This window comes from Macaca nemestrina, chromosome 11 (genome assembly GCF_043159975.1).
Source record: "Macaca nemestrina isolate mMacNem1 chromosome 11, mMacNem.hap1, whole genome shotgun sequence".
NCBI classification, from domain to species: Eukaryota; Metazoa; Chordata; class Mammalia; order Primates; family Cercopithecidae; genus Macaca; species Macaca nemestrina.
In genome coordinates, this window is record NC_092135.1 from 80,949,190 (window position 1) to 80,965,810 (window position 16,621).

At 38.3% G+C, this 16,621-nt stretch overlaps 1 protein-coding gene across 4 annotated transcripts in view; it reads right to left on the minus strand.

Annotated features, from left to right (window-relative positions):
- The window catches only part of LOC105499550 (NCK associated protein 1), a 110,310-nt gene extending 98,529 nt beyond the window's left edge, over window positions 1–11,781 (minus strand). For all 4 annotated transcript variants that reach the window (XM_011772175.3, XM_011772174.3, XM_011772173.3 and 1 more), the window contains exon 1: window positions 11,609–11,781. In XM_011772175.3, the coding sequence (XP_011770477.1) occupies window positions 11,609–11,716 (108 nt within the window). In that variant the 5' untranslated portion in view covers window positions 11,717–11,781. The remainder of the gene's footprint in view (window positions 1–11,608) is intronic.
- Window positions 11,782–16,621: the final 4,840 nt, after the last annotated feature.

Below are 16,621 nucleotides of genomic sequence, written 5' to 3' on the forward strand. Positions count from 1 at the left end.
TCAAGGCTACAGAGCTATAATCACACCACTGTACCGCAGCCTGGGCCACAGAGTGAAGCTCTGTCTCTTAAAACTAAAAAAATAATAAAAAATAAATAAATAAAGGACCATATAATCTGCTTTCCCTGGAACTGATTTACCTTTTACCTTTTCCACATTGCTCAGTAGACATTATCTAACATACTTAATTGGGAGGCAGTATGCCTCAAAGGTTAAAAACAAATATTCTGGAATAAAACTGGCTGAGTTTCAATTTTCATGGCTTACTAGCCATGGGACCTAGAATATATTACAAAATATCTCCTAATCTATGTTTCTTCGCCTGTAAAATGGGGAAATTAGTACTTACCTCACAGGGTTATTACAAGGACTAGGAGATAAAGAATCCATGTAAAGCATTTAGCAAAATGATAAGCACATAAGTGCTCTAAAAATGCTAGCTGCTTTTTAATAATAGCTATAATGATGATAATAATTATCCAAGTCTAATATGAATAGTAATCATAGTAGTAACAGTTTTTATATCATAATATATATAGAACTAGCAAGTTAGTGTTAACTTTCTCATGCAACTATTAAACACAATTCTCTCTCTCAATCAAATATTTCCTTTATTCAATTCAAGCCTAAACATCTAAATATAGCCTAAACACAGTCTAAAGTCTACATTTGTTGTAACTGTACAGAGTTTAACCTAATTGTTAAGAACCTGAGTTTCAAGACAGGCTGTCCATGTTCAAAATCTCGGCTCCATCACTTAACAGCTCTGTACCCATGAGCAAGTGATTCTCCCTATCTGTGCCTCAGTTTCTTCATCTGTTAAACGCATAATAATTACAACCTATGCTAAAAAGTTTTTATGTTCACTACATGAAAGTGTATCTGCAGACTTTATAAGAGTATTTGGCATACCAAGAGCACCCAAAAAATGCCAATAAAAAAATAAGAGGTTAATAGATACAGAAGTACTGGGCCCCATCTTATCTTTTTCTAAAATCCACTTACTTGATGTATTTGCTTAATAACAAGAGAGACACTTGTATGGGGAATACTTAGGCAAAAAAAGAAGTATATGAAAAAAATAAACTGACATGACTAAAAGTTATCAGCTAGAAGAAATATATCCTGGCAAAGAACCATAACAAATAATTCAGGTAAGAAGGCTGATTGGGCATGGTGGCCCACAACTGTAATCCTGGCACTTTGGGAGGCTCAGGTGGGAGGATCACTTGAGGACAGAAACTAGAGACAAGCCTGGGCAACACAGCAAGATCCTATCTCTACAAAAAAATTTTTTTAAAAAATTTTAAGGTTTCCTACTATACTAAAACAGTATAGCAAAATTCCAACTAACCAGAAGTTATAGTTTATAAAAATTCATCTTATTCCCCACCCAAACTCAAAAAACTTTCATTTTGAGGACAAAAAAATCACAACTTGCAGTTTCAGAAAACAGCCTGCTATTGGTATACTTGAAACCATGTATCTTCCTATTACATCTACAACATTACACAAAATTAATCCTTAACTCAAAGTCATCGCCTTCTGAACTACCAAATTTTTAAAAACTAAATACGCTATTATATTTAGTTATCAAAACATTTTAGACTAATATATTTCAGAAAGGCTTACCACAAAGACTTAATCAAAAGATTTAACATATTACCAATTCAATTAAACATCTGAGCATTTCTATTCCCCCATACTCCCAAAAATAGAAAAAAAGGAAAGGTGAATACAATGTAAAATGATGTCTGAATCCCTGAATTTTATAGCCCTACCATAAAAAACTTTTTCAGAGAATTGATTAAAAGAGGTATTTCACTACACAGAAAGAAAACTATGTATAAAGTACAGAATTGAAAAATGAAAACTTCCCCAAGTACCCTGTTTTACTTTATCTTGAGTCAGCATATTTTCATAAAACATAAAATACTATAATTTCAAATTTCAGAAGATCTAAAATAAATGTAAGTATTTATATAGTTAAATTTCCAGTTCTCAGAATTGGAACTTTATTCTTCATGAATATTCTAATTATAATCTTTTAAAAGTTAGGACTATTTAATGTGGCAGATAAAATTATAGTAATGTTAAAGGATACACTTAAACATAATAATTAAAAGTCTTGTCTCTTGGGTCCAGTGAATAATAGCCTATATGACCTTAGGCAAGTTGCCTAACCTCTCAGCCTCAGTTAACTAACCTATAAATTGAGGATATTATTACTACCTACTGCATAGGGTACACTGTTAAGATATTTAAAAGATAAGATACACATAAACTGTTTATTTTGGTACCTGGCACACATGTAGTTAATAAATAAGTTCTAAATAATTTTTTAAATAAAACTTCTTTATATACATGTATATACATAGAGAGTTCTCAATTACGGAAACAAGATTTTCCATAAAAACAACTCTAGGCTGGGCTCAGTGGCTCATGCCTGTAATCCCAGCACTTTGGGAGGCCAAGGCGGGCAGATCACGAGGTCAGGAGTTCGAGACCAGCCTAGCCAACATGGTGAAACCCCGTCTATTAAAAATACAAAAAAAAAAAAAGCCAGGCATGGTCTGGCGCCTGCAATCCCAGCTACTCGGGAGGCTGAGGGCAGAATCGCTTGAACCCAGAAGGCGGAGGTTGCAGTGAGCCAAGATCGCGCCACTGCACTCCAGCCTGGGCAACAAGAGTGAAACTGTATCTCAAAAACAAAAAAAAAATTATAGGTCAGTAGTCAATTCAGTATCTCTAAGTTCCTTTTAAAACATAAATCTGATGTTATTAGTAAAAATAAAGGACAAAGATGTTTCAGAAAACTATACAATATATTATCTGGGCCACAAAACAAACATCTTTGATTAGAAACATCAAGCCTAGACTCTATGCCATTTTAAAATATGACTTTAAAACAAATCTTTCTGCCACTCTACCACAAACCCCCGTACTGAGGCCTTTCCTCAAGCTGTTACAGCATAAGATTACATACCACAGCTTAACTTTACGTGGTTAATGTTACTGTTTTTCCAAGAACTTACCATGATGACAAAAAAATATAGAGAGAGATTTTTAAAATTCCTCTATCTATTCATAAGAGATTAAGCAACAATCAAGACACAAAAAAACAGACTGCTCAGTAGCTCACACCTGCAATCCCAGCACTTGGGGAGGCCAAGGTGGGAGAATTGCTGGAGCACACAAGTTTGAGACCCTGTCTCTACAAAATATTTAAAAATTAGCCAAACGTGGTGGTAAATGTCTGTGGTTCCAATGACTGGGGAGACTAAGATGGAAGGATTGCTTGAGCCAGGGAGGTTGAGTCTATAGTGAGCCCTCTTCACAACCACTGCAAACTCCAGCCTGGGCAAGAGTGAGACCCTGACTCGAGGAAAAAAAAAAAAGAGAGAGAGAGAGAGAGAGAGAGAGAGAGAGAAAGAGAAGGAAAAACAACAACAAAATAATCAAGATAAAGGTGTTGGAAGTAAAAAGAACATTTACTGTGCAAAACACTTGTACTTTAGAAATTATCTAAACTATTACTCAACAGAAAGGAAAGGAGCTTCTGAAAAATTAAGTAACTTGATCAAGATTTCACAACTACTGACAGGACCTACAGAGAAATTCGTACCTGATTCCAAAACACTAGAAAAGCTTATCTAAAAATATATGTCCCCTCCCAAAAATAATGTTTAAAAACATGCTCCACTTATTCAAAACTTCAGCTGCTAACCCCAGGAAGCAGTTGCTATCACAGTAAAAATCTGATCAGTTCAATCCGTTTTACTTTTCCGAGACAGCATCTTGCTATATTGCCCAGGCTGGACTTGAACTCATGGTCTCAAGAGATCCTTCTGCCTCAGCCTCCTAAGTACCTGGGATTACAAGCATGCACTATTACTGTGCCTAGCTTCAGTTTTATTTTTTAATTCCTATTCTAACTCAGGAATAAAACACATTTCTTTGCCAAAATAAGGAAGAACAATTATTTTCTAGTACAATTCTGGAAAAAATGCCAAAATATGGAAGAAAAAAATGATTTTCTAGTACAACGAATTAACTGAAAAAATATGAACAATATCTCAGGGGTCAGAGTGAGAATGCTATTTGTGAGGGCACAGAAGCCAGCTCCATCTGAATAATGTCAAGGATGATGAGGAAAACACAAAATGTGGCCAATTTATACTAGAAAGAGGAATTTAACTTTGACTTAATAACTAAGAAACACCACATATTTTGCAAAATTGAAGGAATAAAGGGACAAAGATTCTTCCCTGAGTTTTCAACAAATTGAAATTAAAATACCTAGAGGAAGAGTAGACATTACCTGAAATTACAGAATGTAAAAGTAATATATACCTATCATTATTTTATGTTCCAATTTTTTAATAAGGAAAATATTACAGTATGAAAATTGTACATAAGTACTGGAAAACCTATCAAGAGCAAAATAAGACTCAAATTCATCAGTAGTTAGTTTTCCGATTATTTTTTTCCTCCTGTGTTATGATGTATATTTTGGCCAACCGATCTGCTTTAAGTTAGCACTTTCCCTCTATCTTAGCTAGGTCAAAAGAAAAGAGAGCAATCTACTGCTAATAACTTGGATTAAGAGGCTTGATAACAAAGTATACTGAAATTATTGGAAATGCTTTCAAATTAATGTAATTTATCAATAACTATCTCCTAATTGGAGTCAATAATAAAGATCTAAAAATACAGAAATCACAGTTACTGTCCTTTAGACACAAGTTCTGAGAAAGTCATGAACTTGAAAAACTTCAACCCAGTATACACTTCAAAATTCTTTTTTAAAAATTTTAGTGACTCAAAAAAAAGAAAAAAATTTAGTGATTCAAATGAGTTATTAATTACCATTCCATTTACAAGAAGATATATATGTCACTGTTGCCTTTAAACAGTTTTTAGCTTCCAATATACAGGATCATCTCAGTTTATGAAGCAAAGGTATTTCTGCAGTTTTTTAAAGTATATATATTGTCACACCTTTGCTGTTAAAAAGAAATTGTTATTTAAAGGACTGCTGTGGAACACATACTTCTGAAATACAAATAGTTATTTTGTCTTAGCAGTAAGTAGAGATCAAACTATATCAGGCAGTAAAATAGAATAGTTAGGAATGTTTCCTAAAAGGTAGTGTTGAGCTTAATTTAATCTGGGGGTGGGGGGGAATGAACATTTATTAAGTGTACACTATGTTCTAAGCCCCAGAAATAGAACTAGTAACAACAGCCACCATTTATTGAGCTCTTACCCTTGTTACAAGGCACTGTACTAATACTTCCTATGGATCAACTCATTTCATTCTCCTCTTAACCTATGAGGTTAATAAAAGTGCATTCCAAAAACATCGGATAACTGGAACAGCTATTTAAGATTACAAGAATTAGAATCAGTAAGACGAGCATGGCTTAGAAAGCCAAAAAATACAGCTTGAAGCATAACAGAAGCTGAGAGCAAATAAGTACCATGGAGCTGGTTTTGCTAGTAGAGAGCCAATGTGCAGCCTTCCAGAAATTTAGTTATAACTCAGACAACTAAATTAAATCCCTACAGTTAATAATTAGCAGGAAAAGAAATTACAGGTATTTAAAAACTTACATTTCACTTATTTCAGTAGTTAACACCGGAACTATTTCCGGGATTTTTTTCTGTTCAAGTAAGTCTGGGTCAGGATCTAGATGTATGGAATTTGTAAAAACCTTCCAAGATGATTCTATTATGTATACCTGGCTAAGAACCACTGATCTCCTCACTCTGTAAGTAAACTACAGCCCAGAAAGGTTAAATAATTTGTTCAAACTAAAAAAAAGTATCAGAGCATTATCTAGAATCTAGCTCTCTCAACTCACAGAATATTCTGCAAGTAAGGAAAATGTTTAGAAAATAAGTGAAGTTTAGAGGTTATATGCTGGCAAGAAGAGCATTACTATTTTATACTCTTACACAGTCATGCATTGCTTAATGTCATCAGAAGATTCTGTCATTGTGTGAACATCAGAGTGTACTTACATAAACCTAGATGGTATATAGCCTACTATACACCCAGGGTACATGGGATATAGCCTACTGTTTTCATGCTACAAACCTGTACAATGAGAATACTGTAGGCAATTGTAACATAATGTATTTCTGTATCTAAATGTATCTAAACATAGGAAAAATACAGTAAGAACACAGTATTATGGGACTACTGTGTATATGCAGTCCACCATTTAGGTGTTATGTGAAATATCATTATGCAGTATGACTGTATTTTGTTATCTTTACACAGATGCTCCTCAACTTAACAATAGGGTTACACTCCAATAAACCTATCTTTAATTGAAAATATCATAAATCAGCCAGGAAAGTACTCCCAAAGAGTATTTTGGGAGGCTGAAGCGAGTGGATCACTTGACCCCAGGAGATAGAGACTAGCCTCGGCAACACGGTGAAACCCCAACTCTACCAAAAAAAATACAAAAATTAGCCAGGCATGGTGGCATGTGCCTATAGTCCCAGCTATTTGGAAGGCTGACGTGGGAGGATTGCCTGATCCAGGAGGCAGAGGCTGCAGTGAGCTGAGATCCTGCCACTGTACTCCAGCTTGTATGACAGAACTAGACCTTGTCTCCAAAAAAAGAGAAGAAAATGCATTTAACACACCTAACCTACCTACTCATAGTTTAGCCTAGCCTACTTTAAACACTTACATTAGACTACAGTTGAGTAAATCATCTGGTAATACAGTACACTGCAGAGTATCAGATCACAAGAAAGTATCATACCACTTCCTACTGCATGCCATAGCTTTTGTGCCAACAAGAAGTCAACAAATCGTTAAGTCAAACCATCACAAGTTGGGGACCCTCTGTATATTCTACTGAATAAAAACTCTGCAATCGGAAATAGTAACTAGTTAGTCTCTGTCAATGCCTGCCTGAAGTTTCTAGTCATACTTCAAAACCAAGTACAAATGTCACTCTCCTCTTTACCATCTCTCTCAGATTGTAATCTTTAACGCCCTTCTCAACACTTCCACAATCCTACTTACCCACTGCATTTTAGTTAAATATCTATACATCTCTCTCCCCACTAAGATACTAATTTCTTGGCAGTAGAGACTTCATCTTAATTTACCTCTATTTCCCCCATGCCAGGGAACACATTCAATAAATGAAGTGTAAATGAATAAATAAAAGGGAAAACCTCATAAAAGGGAAAACCTCAATATTTGAGAGTAACTGAAAGAATAGCTCATATGATGGCTTACAAAACAGTTTTACAGATGCAATTTCATTACTACCTAAAATAATCAACTATGCAACAACGAAGTATTTTCCAGTATAGGTTCTTCTACTTAAAATAGGAGAATCATTTGAAACCGGCATATATACAACCCTACTTACAAACTAACAATTCAATAGCTTATAAAGTTATAAAGATGGGCAGACAGTGAATTTTTGAAGTCACTCATTTATGTTATGTTTGAGTTTTTGACAATAAACATATATTCCTCTGGTAATCATTAAAGAATTTTAAAGCTACTTAACAATTCCATAAATGAAACAAAAGATGGATTATTTATCACTGCTACTTAAAAATTAAAAACAATTATTTTTCCTAAGTATCTTTGGAACATACTTCTGCATCTGATTGACTAAAAGAGAAAATAATGACATAAGTGGAAACAAATACAATGCTGAAAGGTAAGACTAAAACCAGTTCCCCTCCCTTTACCCTGCACTGCTCCCTTCACAAACATTTTTTCTTCCCCCACTAAATAAGCAGATACCAGCTAAAGACCTTCAATTTTACAATGCCACTCCTGTTAAATTTTTCCTTAGAAAATAAATTTATCCAAAATCAGAAAAGGATAGGGGAAAAAAAAGAAAAATATTCCTCCAATGTTTTTAAAGAAGTAAAACTGCATTTAAACCACCACAATATTCCATTTTAAAAAGTTTGTAAGAGTTGTATGTTTTTTTTTTTTTTTCTTCCTCCTTTTCTGTCCTTTACAGTCCAGGCAATAATTTAACAGAAGGAAAAGACACAAGTTATTAACTGAGATGTTCTTAATACAGAGATCAATCTCATGTTGGTAATGGTGGAGGAAAAGAAAGGAAAAGGAAAAAAAGAATGAGTAAACCACACACACAAAAATTTAACCGAGCAAAATGTTTTCTTTGGGTATTTGGTATTTGGCAGTTTTGTTAAACAGCTATATAATTTCAGAAAAACAAATGTTGCCCAAAAAAGATGCTCAGATTCCTAAATACCATTTTCACATATTATCATCCTCTATCTTCAGAAGCAATTCTGTGAAGTAGGTAGGGCAGACATTATGCTCCCTATATTACAGAAAACTAAACTGAGTTCAGTTACTGTTTAAAATGAACCATAATTTCTGCTCTACTACTTCACCATAAACTCATAAAGACAGAGCTGGAATAGACTTTAGTGTTCCTTTTACAATTAATTTTCCCCATGTTACAGATGAGGAAAAGTGAAGCTCAAGAAAGTCAAATTACTAACCAAAGTTAGAGAACTGTCAGTGACAGAAAGAAGATTGGAATGCAAGTCTCTCATCTTCTGGCCCAGTGCTCTTAATCCCACCATTACACAACTTGCCATGCTAGAACCTTTAAAAATGTTACAAGTCTCTACATAAGTGAGGGACATTATTAGGTCTGAAAAAGGGAAGCCATATATTTAAAAAAAAAAAAAAAAAAAAGGAATTAAGCAACAAGTTAATTTAAATGTAAAGCTACCAATCACCTTCAAGACTTTTCCCTAAAATTCGCTTTTATGTGTTCTTACATCCTCCATCAAACTACAAGTTCCCTAAAATTCCCATAAATTGTAAATATTAAGCTCTCAAAATTTTTGACTGATGAAATTTTAAAAAACCATTCTTCAGTAATCAAGCTCCAACTCCCCTAGTAACATCAAAGCATATTATTGAAAATAGTAAGTTATTTTACTTAACTCTTTTTCACTGTATACGTTCATTAAAACATTTCCACGGTATACTTCCAATTGAAATAGAGTAAAAAGATCTGGTAGACAATCACATGCATTAACGAAAATGTGATAATTGATTGGCAAACATGTATTATGAGGTGGAAGTTTTTTTGTTTTTTTTTTTTTAGGACTAAAGGAGGTTGAGAGTGAAAAGATTATGTGGTTTATAATGCAGTAAGAATGTAGACAGCATGAACCTAATAAACACATGGTGAACAGATCTTACTCACTTCTTTGGCAAGATATTTGAACAAATGTTTCAATCCCTAGCCAGCTGGGAAGATATGCCAGACTCACAGACAATTCTATAGGCTGAAAGATCCAAAATCTTATCTGATTCATTTACATGCAAAATTACACAAAGGGAGCAAACCCAAAGCTATTATTATTAAAACTAGAGCACACAGGTTTCGAGAGAGAGGAGGGAAATAATTCATTCATTTCAACCTGGCCTAACTGAAGGCCTCCAGTATCAGATAAGGCCCTAAATACTCTAGTATTTCAAAAATTACACTGTCCCTGCCCAGAGAAAATTCTCAAGCAAGGTAGGCAATGTATTTCTTAAGAAACTAAAAATATAAGGTAAGTGCTAAAATATAACGTTTCAATAAATCAAAATATTTGACATGGATATAATAATGATCACATTCAACTCATTTTAACTTTCACAAGTTCAATAATACAAGAGCCTGAAGCTTCTCAAAACAGGAAGTGAAAAAACAGTGCTTTTGAGAAAAGGCAATGAACTGGAATTACAAGAGTTCAAATGCCTAGAATTTCATTTAATCTTATTTATGAAGGTGGGATATTAAAGCTTGATTGCATTTATCCTATAAAAATGTTTAATGAATGCTTAGAAAAGGTATTTTGCTCAAATACCCAAATCACTTTTGATGTTACTCTCACTTCCTCTTTTAGAAACCATCATAACCATTTCCTCTAAACCACAATACCACAGGTCTAGTAACTTTCATAATGTTTGACTTTCTCGTTTTTTCGACAAAATTCATATAGAAATCAATTTCCAAGTTTTCTAAGCAGCATAGTCTCCCCAAACAGTTCAGGTCAATGCAACCTCTAAGTAATACTATTTAAAACTGAATTATTCCTAACCTATATAAATGTATAACCTAGGCTCCTTTGTAAATGCAGAGGGGCTTCTTTGTCATGACACTGAGCTCCTGCCACATAAAAAGTAACAAACTGAATAAGCATGTTGCAGTTACTCTCCAGATAGCACTGGGTTTAGAGTAATCAATCCTTGCAATCAGGTGAGCAACCAGATTTTGTCCTTACCCAAAATTTATCATCATTAAACCAGGACACTCTTTAGAATTAGTGTCTACATCAAATTGTAAAAATAAATCAATTTCACACTCAAATCCTTGGATATGAATTTCCAAAAAAAAAAAAAAAAAAACCTTTCTTCAGAAGCCCTCTCAACCTACAATCTATGGCTATGATTAAAAGGTAACATTCACGACATATTAAAAAGCCAACAAATATAGTTATGAAGATATGACATCAAAGACACATTGGAAACTCAATGGATCTAAACTTTCCAAATATCTCTTTTTCTCTTTATCAAATTGTTTAAAACTTACCAACCTTGCTTTAAGAGGAAAGAGATTTTGTTGTTTTGTCCCAGGATAATGAATGTAACATCTGTTCTATCCTTACATGTTGGACTTTTCTAAACTTCCAGTGGTCTTCCACTCCTTACTGTACTGAGGACATGTAAAAGCCTTTACATGGGCTTATAAGCTATAGTTGCTCAAATTATCAGACTATGCTATAAACCAGCAGTAATTGCAACATTTCTACGGTTTTTATTTTGTACAGACACCGAACTTTAAGAAATGGTATTGGAAAATCTAACATGAGGAGGAGTACAGGGGAAAGAGTAGAAGGTTGTTATTCCAGTTCTAGTGACTCACAGCCTAGAAGCATTTCAGAAAACTGGTTCCACCCTCACTTCCCCCTCCTCTCCACCTTCAAAATGAAATAATCCCAAATCGTCAACACACTCTCAATGGCTTTTTATTTAGCAATCTGAAATAAAGTGGCAAAGTGGAGGGGATATCGGATTCATCCAAACAGCCCTTCCCTATCCACATTCCCACACCAAAAAATGGGGATGTCGGGAGTAATGCCTGTTCACTGCTGCCATCTCCGCCAGAACATGGAACGCTCAAGTTTTCCTATCCACCTACAATTTCGCCCACCCACCATCCTCCCTTTCCTATGGGCCCCGTCCTGGGGGCGGGGGTGCCGAGGAGGGGACAGTTCCCGGCTCCCAGCGGCTCCTCCACCCCATGCCGGGCCCAGCGCCGGATCCCGCCGCTGGGAGCCGGGAAATGGCTTCTCTGCCTTCGGCCGGCCGGCAAACCACCGGGAGAGGCGCCCGGGACTCCGCATTAGGCCGCGGCGCATCCAGGCGACCCCGGGCCGGGCCTGGGGCGGCGAGGCCGAGATTTCTGCACCCGGAGCCGCCCGCCGCCCCCCGCCCCCACCCCATGGCCTCCCGTGCCCTTCATCCCTCCCGGGCCCGCCCGCCCCCGCCGCGGCCTCCCCGGCCCGTGCGCACCTTCTTGATGTTGTAGAGGCGGGTGAGCATGCCGACGCCCCGGTCGTTGAGGATGGTGAGCTTCTCCGCCAGCTTCTGCTGACTGGGCTGCAGCACTGAGCGCGACATGGTGGTGCCGCCGCCGCCGCCGGCCGCCTCGCGCCCAGTCACTGGCCCGCGGCCTCCGCAGCAGCCTCCCTCGGGCCTCCTCCCCTCCCGCCCGCGACCTCCGCCTTAGGAGAGCGCGCCCATGGCCCTCGCGCCCCAATCCCGCGCCGGCACCAGAGAGAGCCGCGGCGGACGCCTCGGAGCCCCTTCTCCCGCAGCAGCCCGCGCCCCGGCAGCCTTCTCCCTTCCGCCCGCCGCCCTTCCGCCCCCACCCCCGGCGCTCTCCGCCCCAGCCCCCAACGAGCCGCCTTGCCCGGCTCCTCCACTAGGTGTGGCGGCGGCGGCGGCGGCGGCGGCGTCTCCGGCGGCTGAGAACGAGGCCGCTTCCCGCAGCCCCGGACGGGCGCTCGGTCACCTGATCGGCAGCGCCGGCGCCCCCGCGAGGCCGGACGGGGAACAGCGGCCTGCGGGCCCTCGGCCTGGCCTCGCCGCCGCCGCTCTGGCCCTGGCCCTGGCCCGGACCCCGCCCACTACGCCTGATGCCGGAATGGGAGTCCCAAGCGGGGACGGAGTGGGGTCGCGTTCTGCGCTCTTTTCACTTCGCCCCACACCCCTCTCCTTCAAGTTCCCAAAAGTTGCTTTTCCGCACCACCCTCCTAAAGAAACCAGCAGAAACTCTGCTGGGAGGTGGGGTGTTTTCCAGGCGAGTTACGCTTAAGAGTGGGCCGGTGGCTCCAAGCGCTTTTTCCTCCCACTGCTTGACAGGCGCTCCCCGCAGAACACAGCAGATGTGCTCCGCGAGGCGGGGATCGCCTCTGCCAGCCTCCCCAGCCCATCCTCAGTCTCCTCGCCTGGAGCCAGTTTGTGAGAGAGGAGGTCGGAAGTGAGCGTAACTCAAGTTCTTGAGATAACCACAATCTAGACTTTGTCGGCGAGGAGCACCCATCCGGAGGAGAGGCAATAGGTCCTGGCATGTGGAAGGCAAAAAATAAATGTTTGTGTAATGCATAAAGGAATCGCTCCCATTTTTTTCCAGCCTCCACCCTAAACCCCACTTCTTGGAAACACTCTTCTTTGCCATCTCATTTTTTTTTTTCTCATCAATTTCTTCTTAGCTGCACTCCAAGGCTACTCCCTTGTCAAATGTATTAGACGTGATTCCAAAAGTGAACTAATTGAGGACTTACGTAATTGGGGTGAGAAACTTCAGCCAAGAGGACTCAGGCCTCTGATATTTTTGGCTTTGCCTTCTCTCGATATGTTAATCTTTTATATTATATTCATTAATTTTAAGTGAGTGACAAAATGTCCGGCCACATTCAATAAGACATTCTAAGAGTAATAAGCCATCATTGGATTGATCAAAACACTTTCTGAAAAGGAAATTGTAATGAATAGCTTTAAAAAATATTTACTATTTACTATTCGTAAGAAGTCTTCATTTTAATATTCCAACAAGAAAGAGGGAGTGGACTGAATGGATTTAATCTAAGGAGCATTTAAAAGAGTCCTGTTCCCACCAAAAAAAGTCATAATCATACCTGCCAGTGTGCCTGAAATTCTATATACAAAGCTGCAGTACCTTGAATGGATGCTTTGTACCTAAAGAGTCTTAAAAATACAAACAATTTATAGATATCATCTGTCAAGCTATTACTAGTCATTAACTGATCAGGGAATTTAATTTATCTGGTTACTTCTCAGCCTGATAGTTAACGTTTTAATTTAGAGGAGGCAAGGTTGCGGGGCCTGGAATAGTAAGGGCAGACCTGAGAAGGGGAGGCTTCAAGGAGGGGTTTGGGGTAGCCAGATAAGAAAATTTAAAGATGCTGAACATTGGGGGAAATATGCCCTCTTTTAGGGAGACTACAAATAGCTAATTCTAGACACAGAATTACAGAGTGCGACCAATAAAAGATTGTCTCATTTTCTAGTTTTTAAAAACTGCTGTGTAGGGAGAACAAGAAAATGACACTGTATTATAAATTTGAACACAACTCTTACTCCCCAAGAAAAACTATCATGTTGCCATATGAACTTGAATACTAGTAGCTGCTTGTAACTCAGAGAGTACCCAATAGGAGAACGCTGTAGATAGCAGTCTCATTATTCAATATTTATTGTCACTAATTTACAGACATACTGGCCCTAGACTGTAATGAAACATATCTATTTGAGTAAAAGAGATTAGATGTAGATTAATTACAATTTTTGTCTTTCTCTATATTTTGCATTAAAAAGAATTTTGTTATTAAGATAGTAAGTGTATGTGTATTTTTTTTTTTTAACTTTTTAACTTTTTTGTGGAGACAGGGTCTCCCTATGTTGTCCAGGCTGGTCTTCAACTCCTAGGCTCAAACTCCATCACACGTGTAACCCCTCACACTTTGAGAGGCCAAGGCAAGAGGATTGTTTGAAGCCCAAAGTTCAAGACAAGACTTGGCAACATAAGGAGACCCTCATATCTACAACACTTTAAAAATTAGCCAGGGATGGTGGTGTGCCTGTGGTCCCAACTACTCTGGAGGCTGAGGTGGGATGATCACTTGAGCCCAGAAGGTAGAGGCTGCAATGAGCTGTGATCACACCTCTGTACTCCAGAGTGACAGAGCAAGAGCCTGTCTCAAAAAGAAAGAAAGAAAGAAAGAAGGAAAGAAAGAAAGAAAGAAAGAAAGAAAGAAAGAAAGAAAGAAAGAAAGAAAGAAAGAAAGAAAGAGAGAGAGAGAGAAAGAAAGAGAGAGAGAGAGAAAGAAAGAGAGAGAGAGAGAAAGAAAGAAAGAAAGAAAGAAAGAAAGAAAGAAAGAAAGAAAGAAAGAAAGAAAGAAAGAAAGAAAGAAGAGAGACAGGGAGGGAGGGAAAGAAAGAAGGAAGGGAGGGAGGAAGGAAGGAAGGAAAGAAATACCGATGAGACAAAGAAAGAAAAAGAGAAAGAAAGAAGAGAAGAGAAGAGAAAGAAGAGAAGAGAAGAGAAAAAAGAATTGGGGCCAGGCGCTGTGACTCATGCCTGTAATCCCAACACTTTGGGAAGCCAAGGCGGGTGGATCACATGAGGTCAAGAGTTTGAGACCAGCCTGACCAACATGTTGAAACCCGTCTCTACTGAAAATACAGAAATTAGTCGGACATGGTGGTGCATGCCTGTAATCCCAGCTACTTGGGAGGCTGAAGCAGGAGAATCACTTGAACCCGGGAGGAGGGGGTTGCAGGGAGCTGTGATTGCACCACTGCACTCCAGCCTGGGTGACAGAGTGAGACTCTGTCTCAAAAAAAAAAAAAAAAAAAGAAAAGAAAAGAAAAGTAAAGAAAAGAAAAGAAAAAAGAAATAGAATAAAGACTACATCATCCATCATCCAGCCTCCCTTGCAGCTTATGTTCTGGCCAGTAAGAGATAAGCTGTCAAGAACCTTCCTGAAGAGACTGTTGCTGCTCTCCATTTGCCAGTTCTTCCTCACTTCCTTCATTCTGCCACACCTAACAAGGATGCAATGACCACTATCTTGGACCAGGAAGACAACAGCCACTCAGTAAGGGTGACAAAACATAAAAATGGAAGGTGTATGTGGACTTCTTAGAACACAACAGCCATATCAAACTCGGCCTGTCTATACCTGGTTTTGTATGAAAGAGAAATAAACTTTTAGCTTTTTTATTTGTTTTTTTTTTTTTTTTTATTACTTACAGCCAAGTGTGATCCTCAATAAAAAGTTTCTGTGGCCAACATTATAATATCTCTACTAGGAATAAAATAGGGGATAATAACTAGATTTAATAGTTACAGTTTTTGCACTGTGTCAGATGTTGTTACCATTTGAGCTACATTTTCTCATTTACTTCTCTCAAAAACCTTCAGAGATATTATCATCTTTAGTTTTACAGATGAAAAAAACTGAAATGCAGATCTTTTTTTTAATTGCCAAAGATCACGCCCATAGAAACTGGTAAAGCTGGTATTGAATCCCTTATCAGTCTGACTCCAGAGTTCATGCATGCTCGTAACTACTGTGACAGGACAGTTGGATGGCACTCCATTTTTCATGCATCCAGTGAACTTGATTCTGTAGTTTTCTCTAGAGTCCTATAACCCTGATTAAACCTCTATAAACAGTTCCTTCACTTAACTTTCTTCAATTCACAGTTAAGAGGCTGCCATATATTTTCCTGACCAATACACCAGCTCCTTTAAGTGGCTTTCTTTAGCTGTGCTTTCTCCAGAAACTAGCATGAGAATTATTTCTATAATGCCTTTTGCTAATAATAAAGAATGTTTATGGATTCTTTTTTTAAAATCACTTAGTTTACCCAACCCACTGTTGCTTCTCTATATAAGGCAAGAAGTGAGAAAAACTGATTAAGGACATCTCTATGGATTCTTAGGATAAAGCCCTTCGATTAGGAGGTCTGCCGTCAAAGGTAGTGTTCCACTTGATCTTAAAGACAAATATAATGTTTTTCCTCCCATTGAACTTCTAACCAGGTATTACTACCTAAGTATGACTAGAAATGTCTGAACAAATTTCTCTTTGAAACAGCCTGGGAATTGAGAAGTAGACATAGTAATTTTGTCTGTCCTTCAACCCTTCCTTTGGGAAGCCGCTACCTTCTGACAAAATTGAATGCAGAAAGAAAAAGGGCTCAAGCTATGGAAAGAGTCAGACATAAATGAATAACAAATTAATAGAGCTTTTCAAGGAATTGCCATTCTAAAAACTTGCATTTGGTGAGACCATAATGCAGACAGAGGAACCAACTCTGGTTGAACAACAGTGGAAAAGGACAATATATTTCCCTGTAGTTTAACAGTAATTCAAGTCCTGTTCTTCTGCCTGGCAAAGACCACAAGGTATGACATTTATTCCCCAAAAAAATATTAAGAAAGAGAATGAGGAAAAGACGAGCAACAGTATGCCAGTATCTGTGGTAAATGAA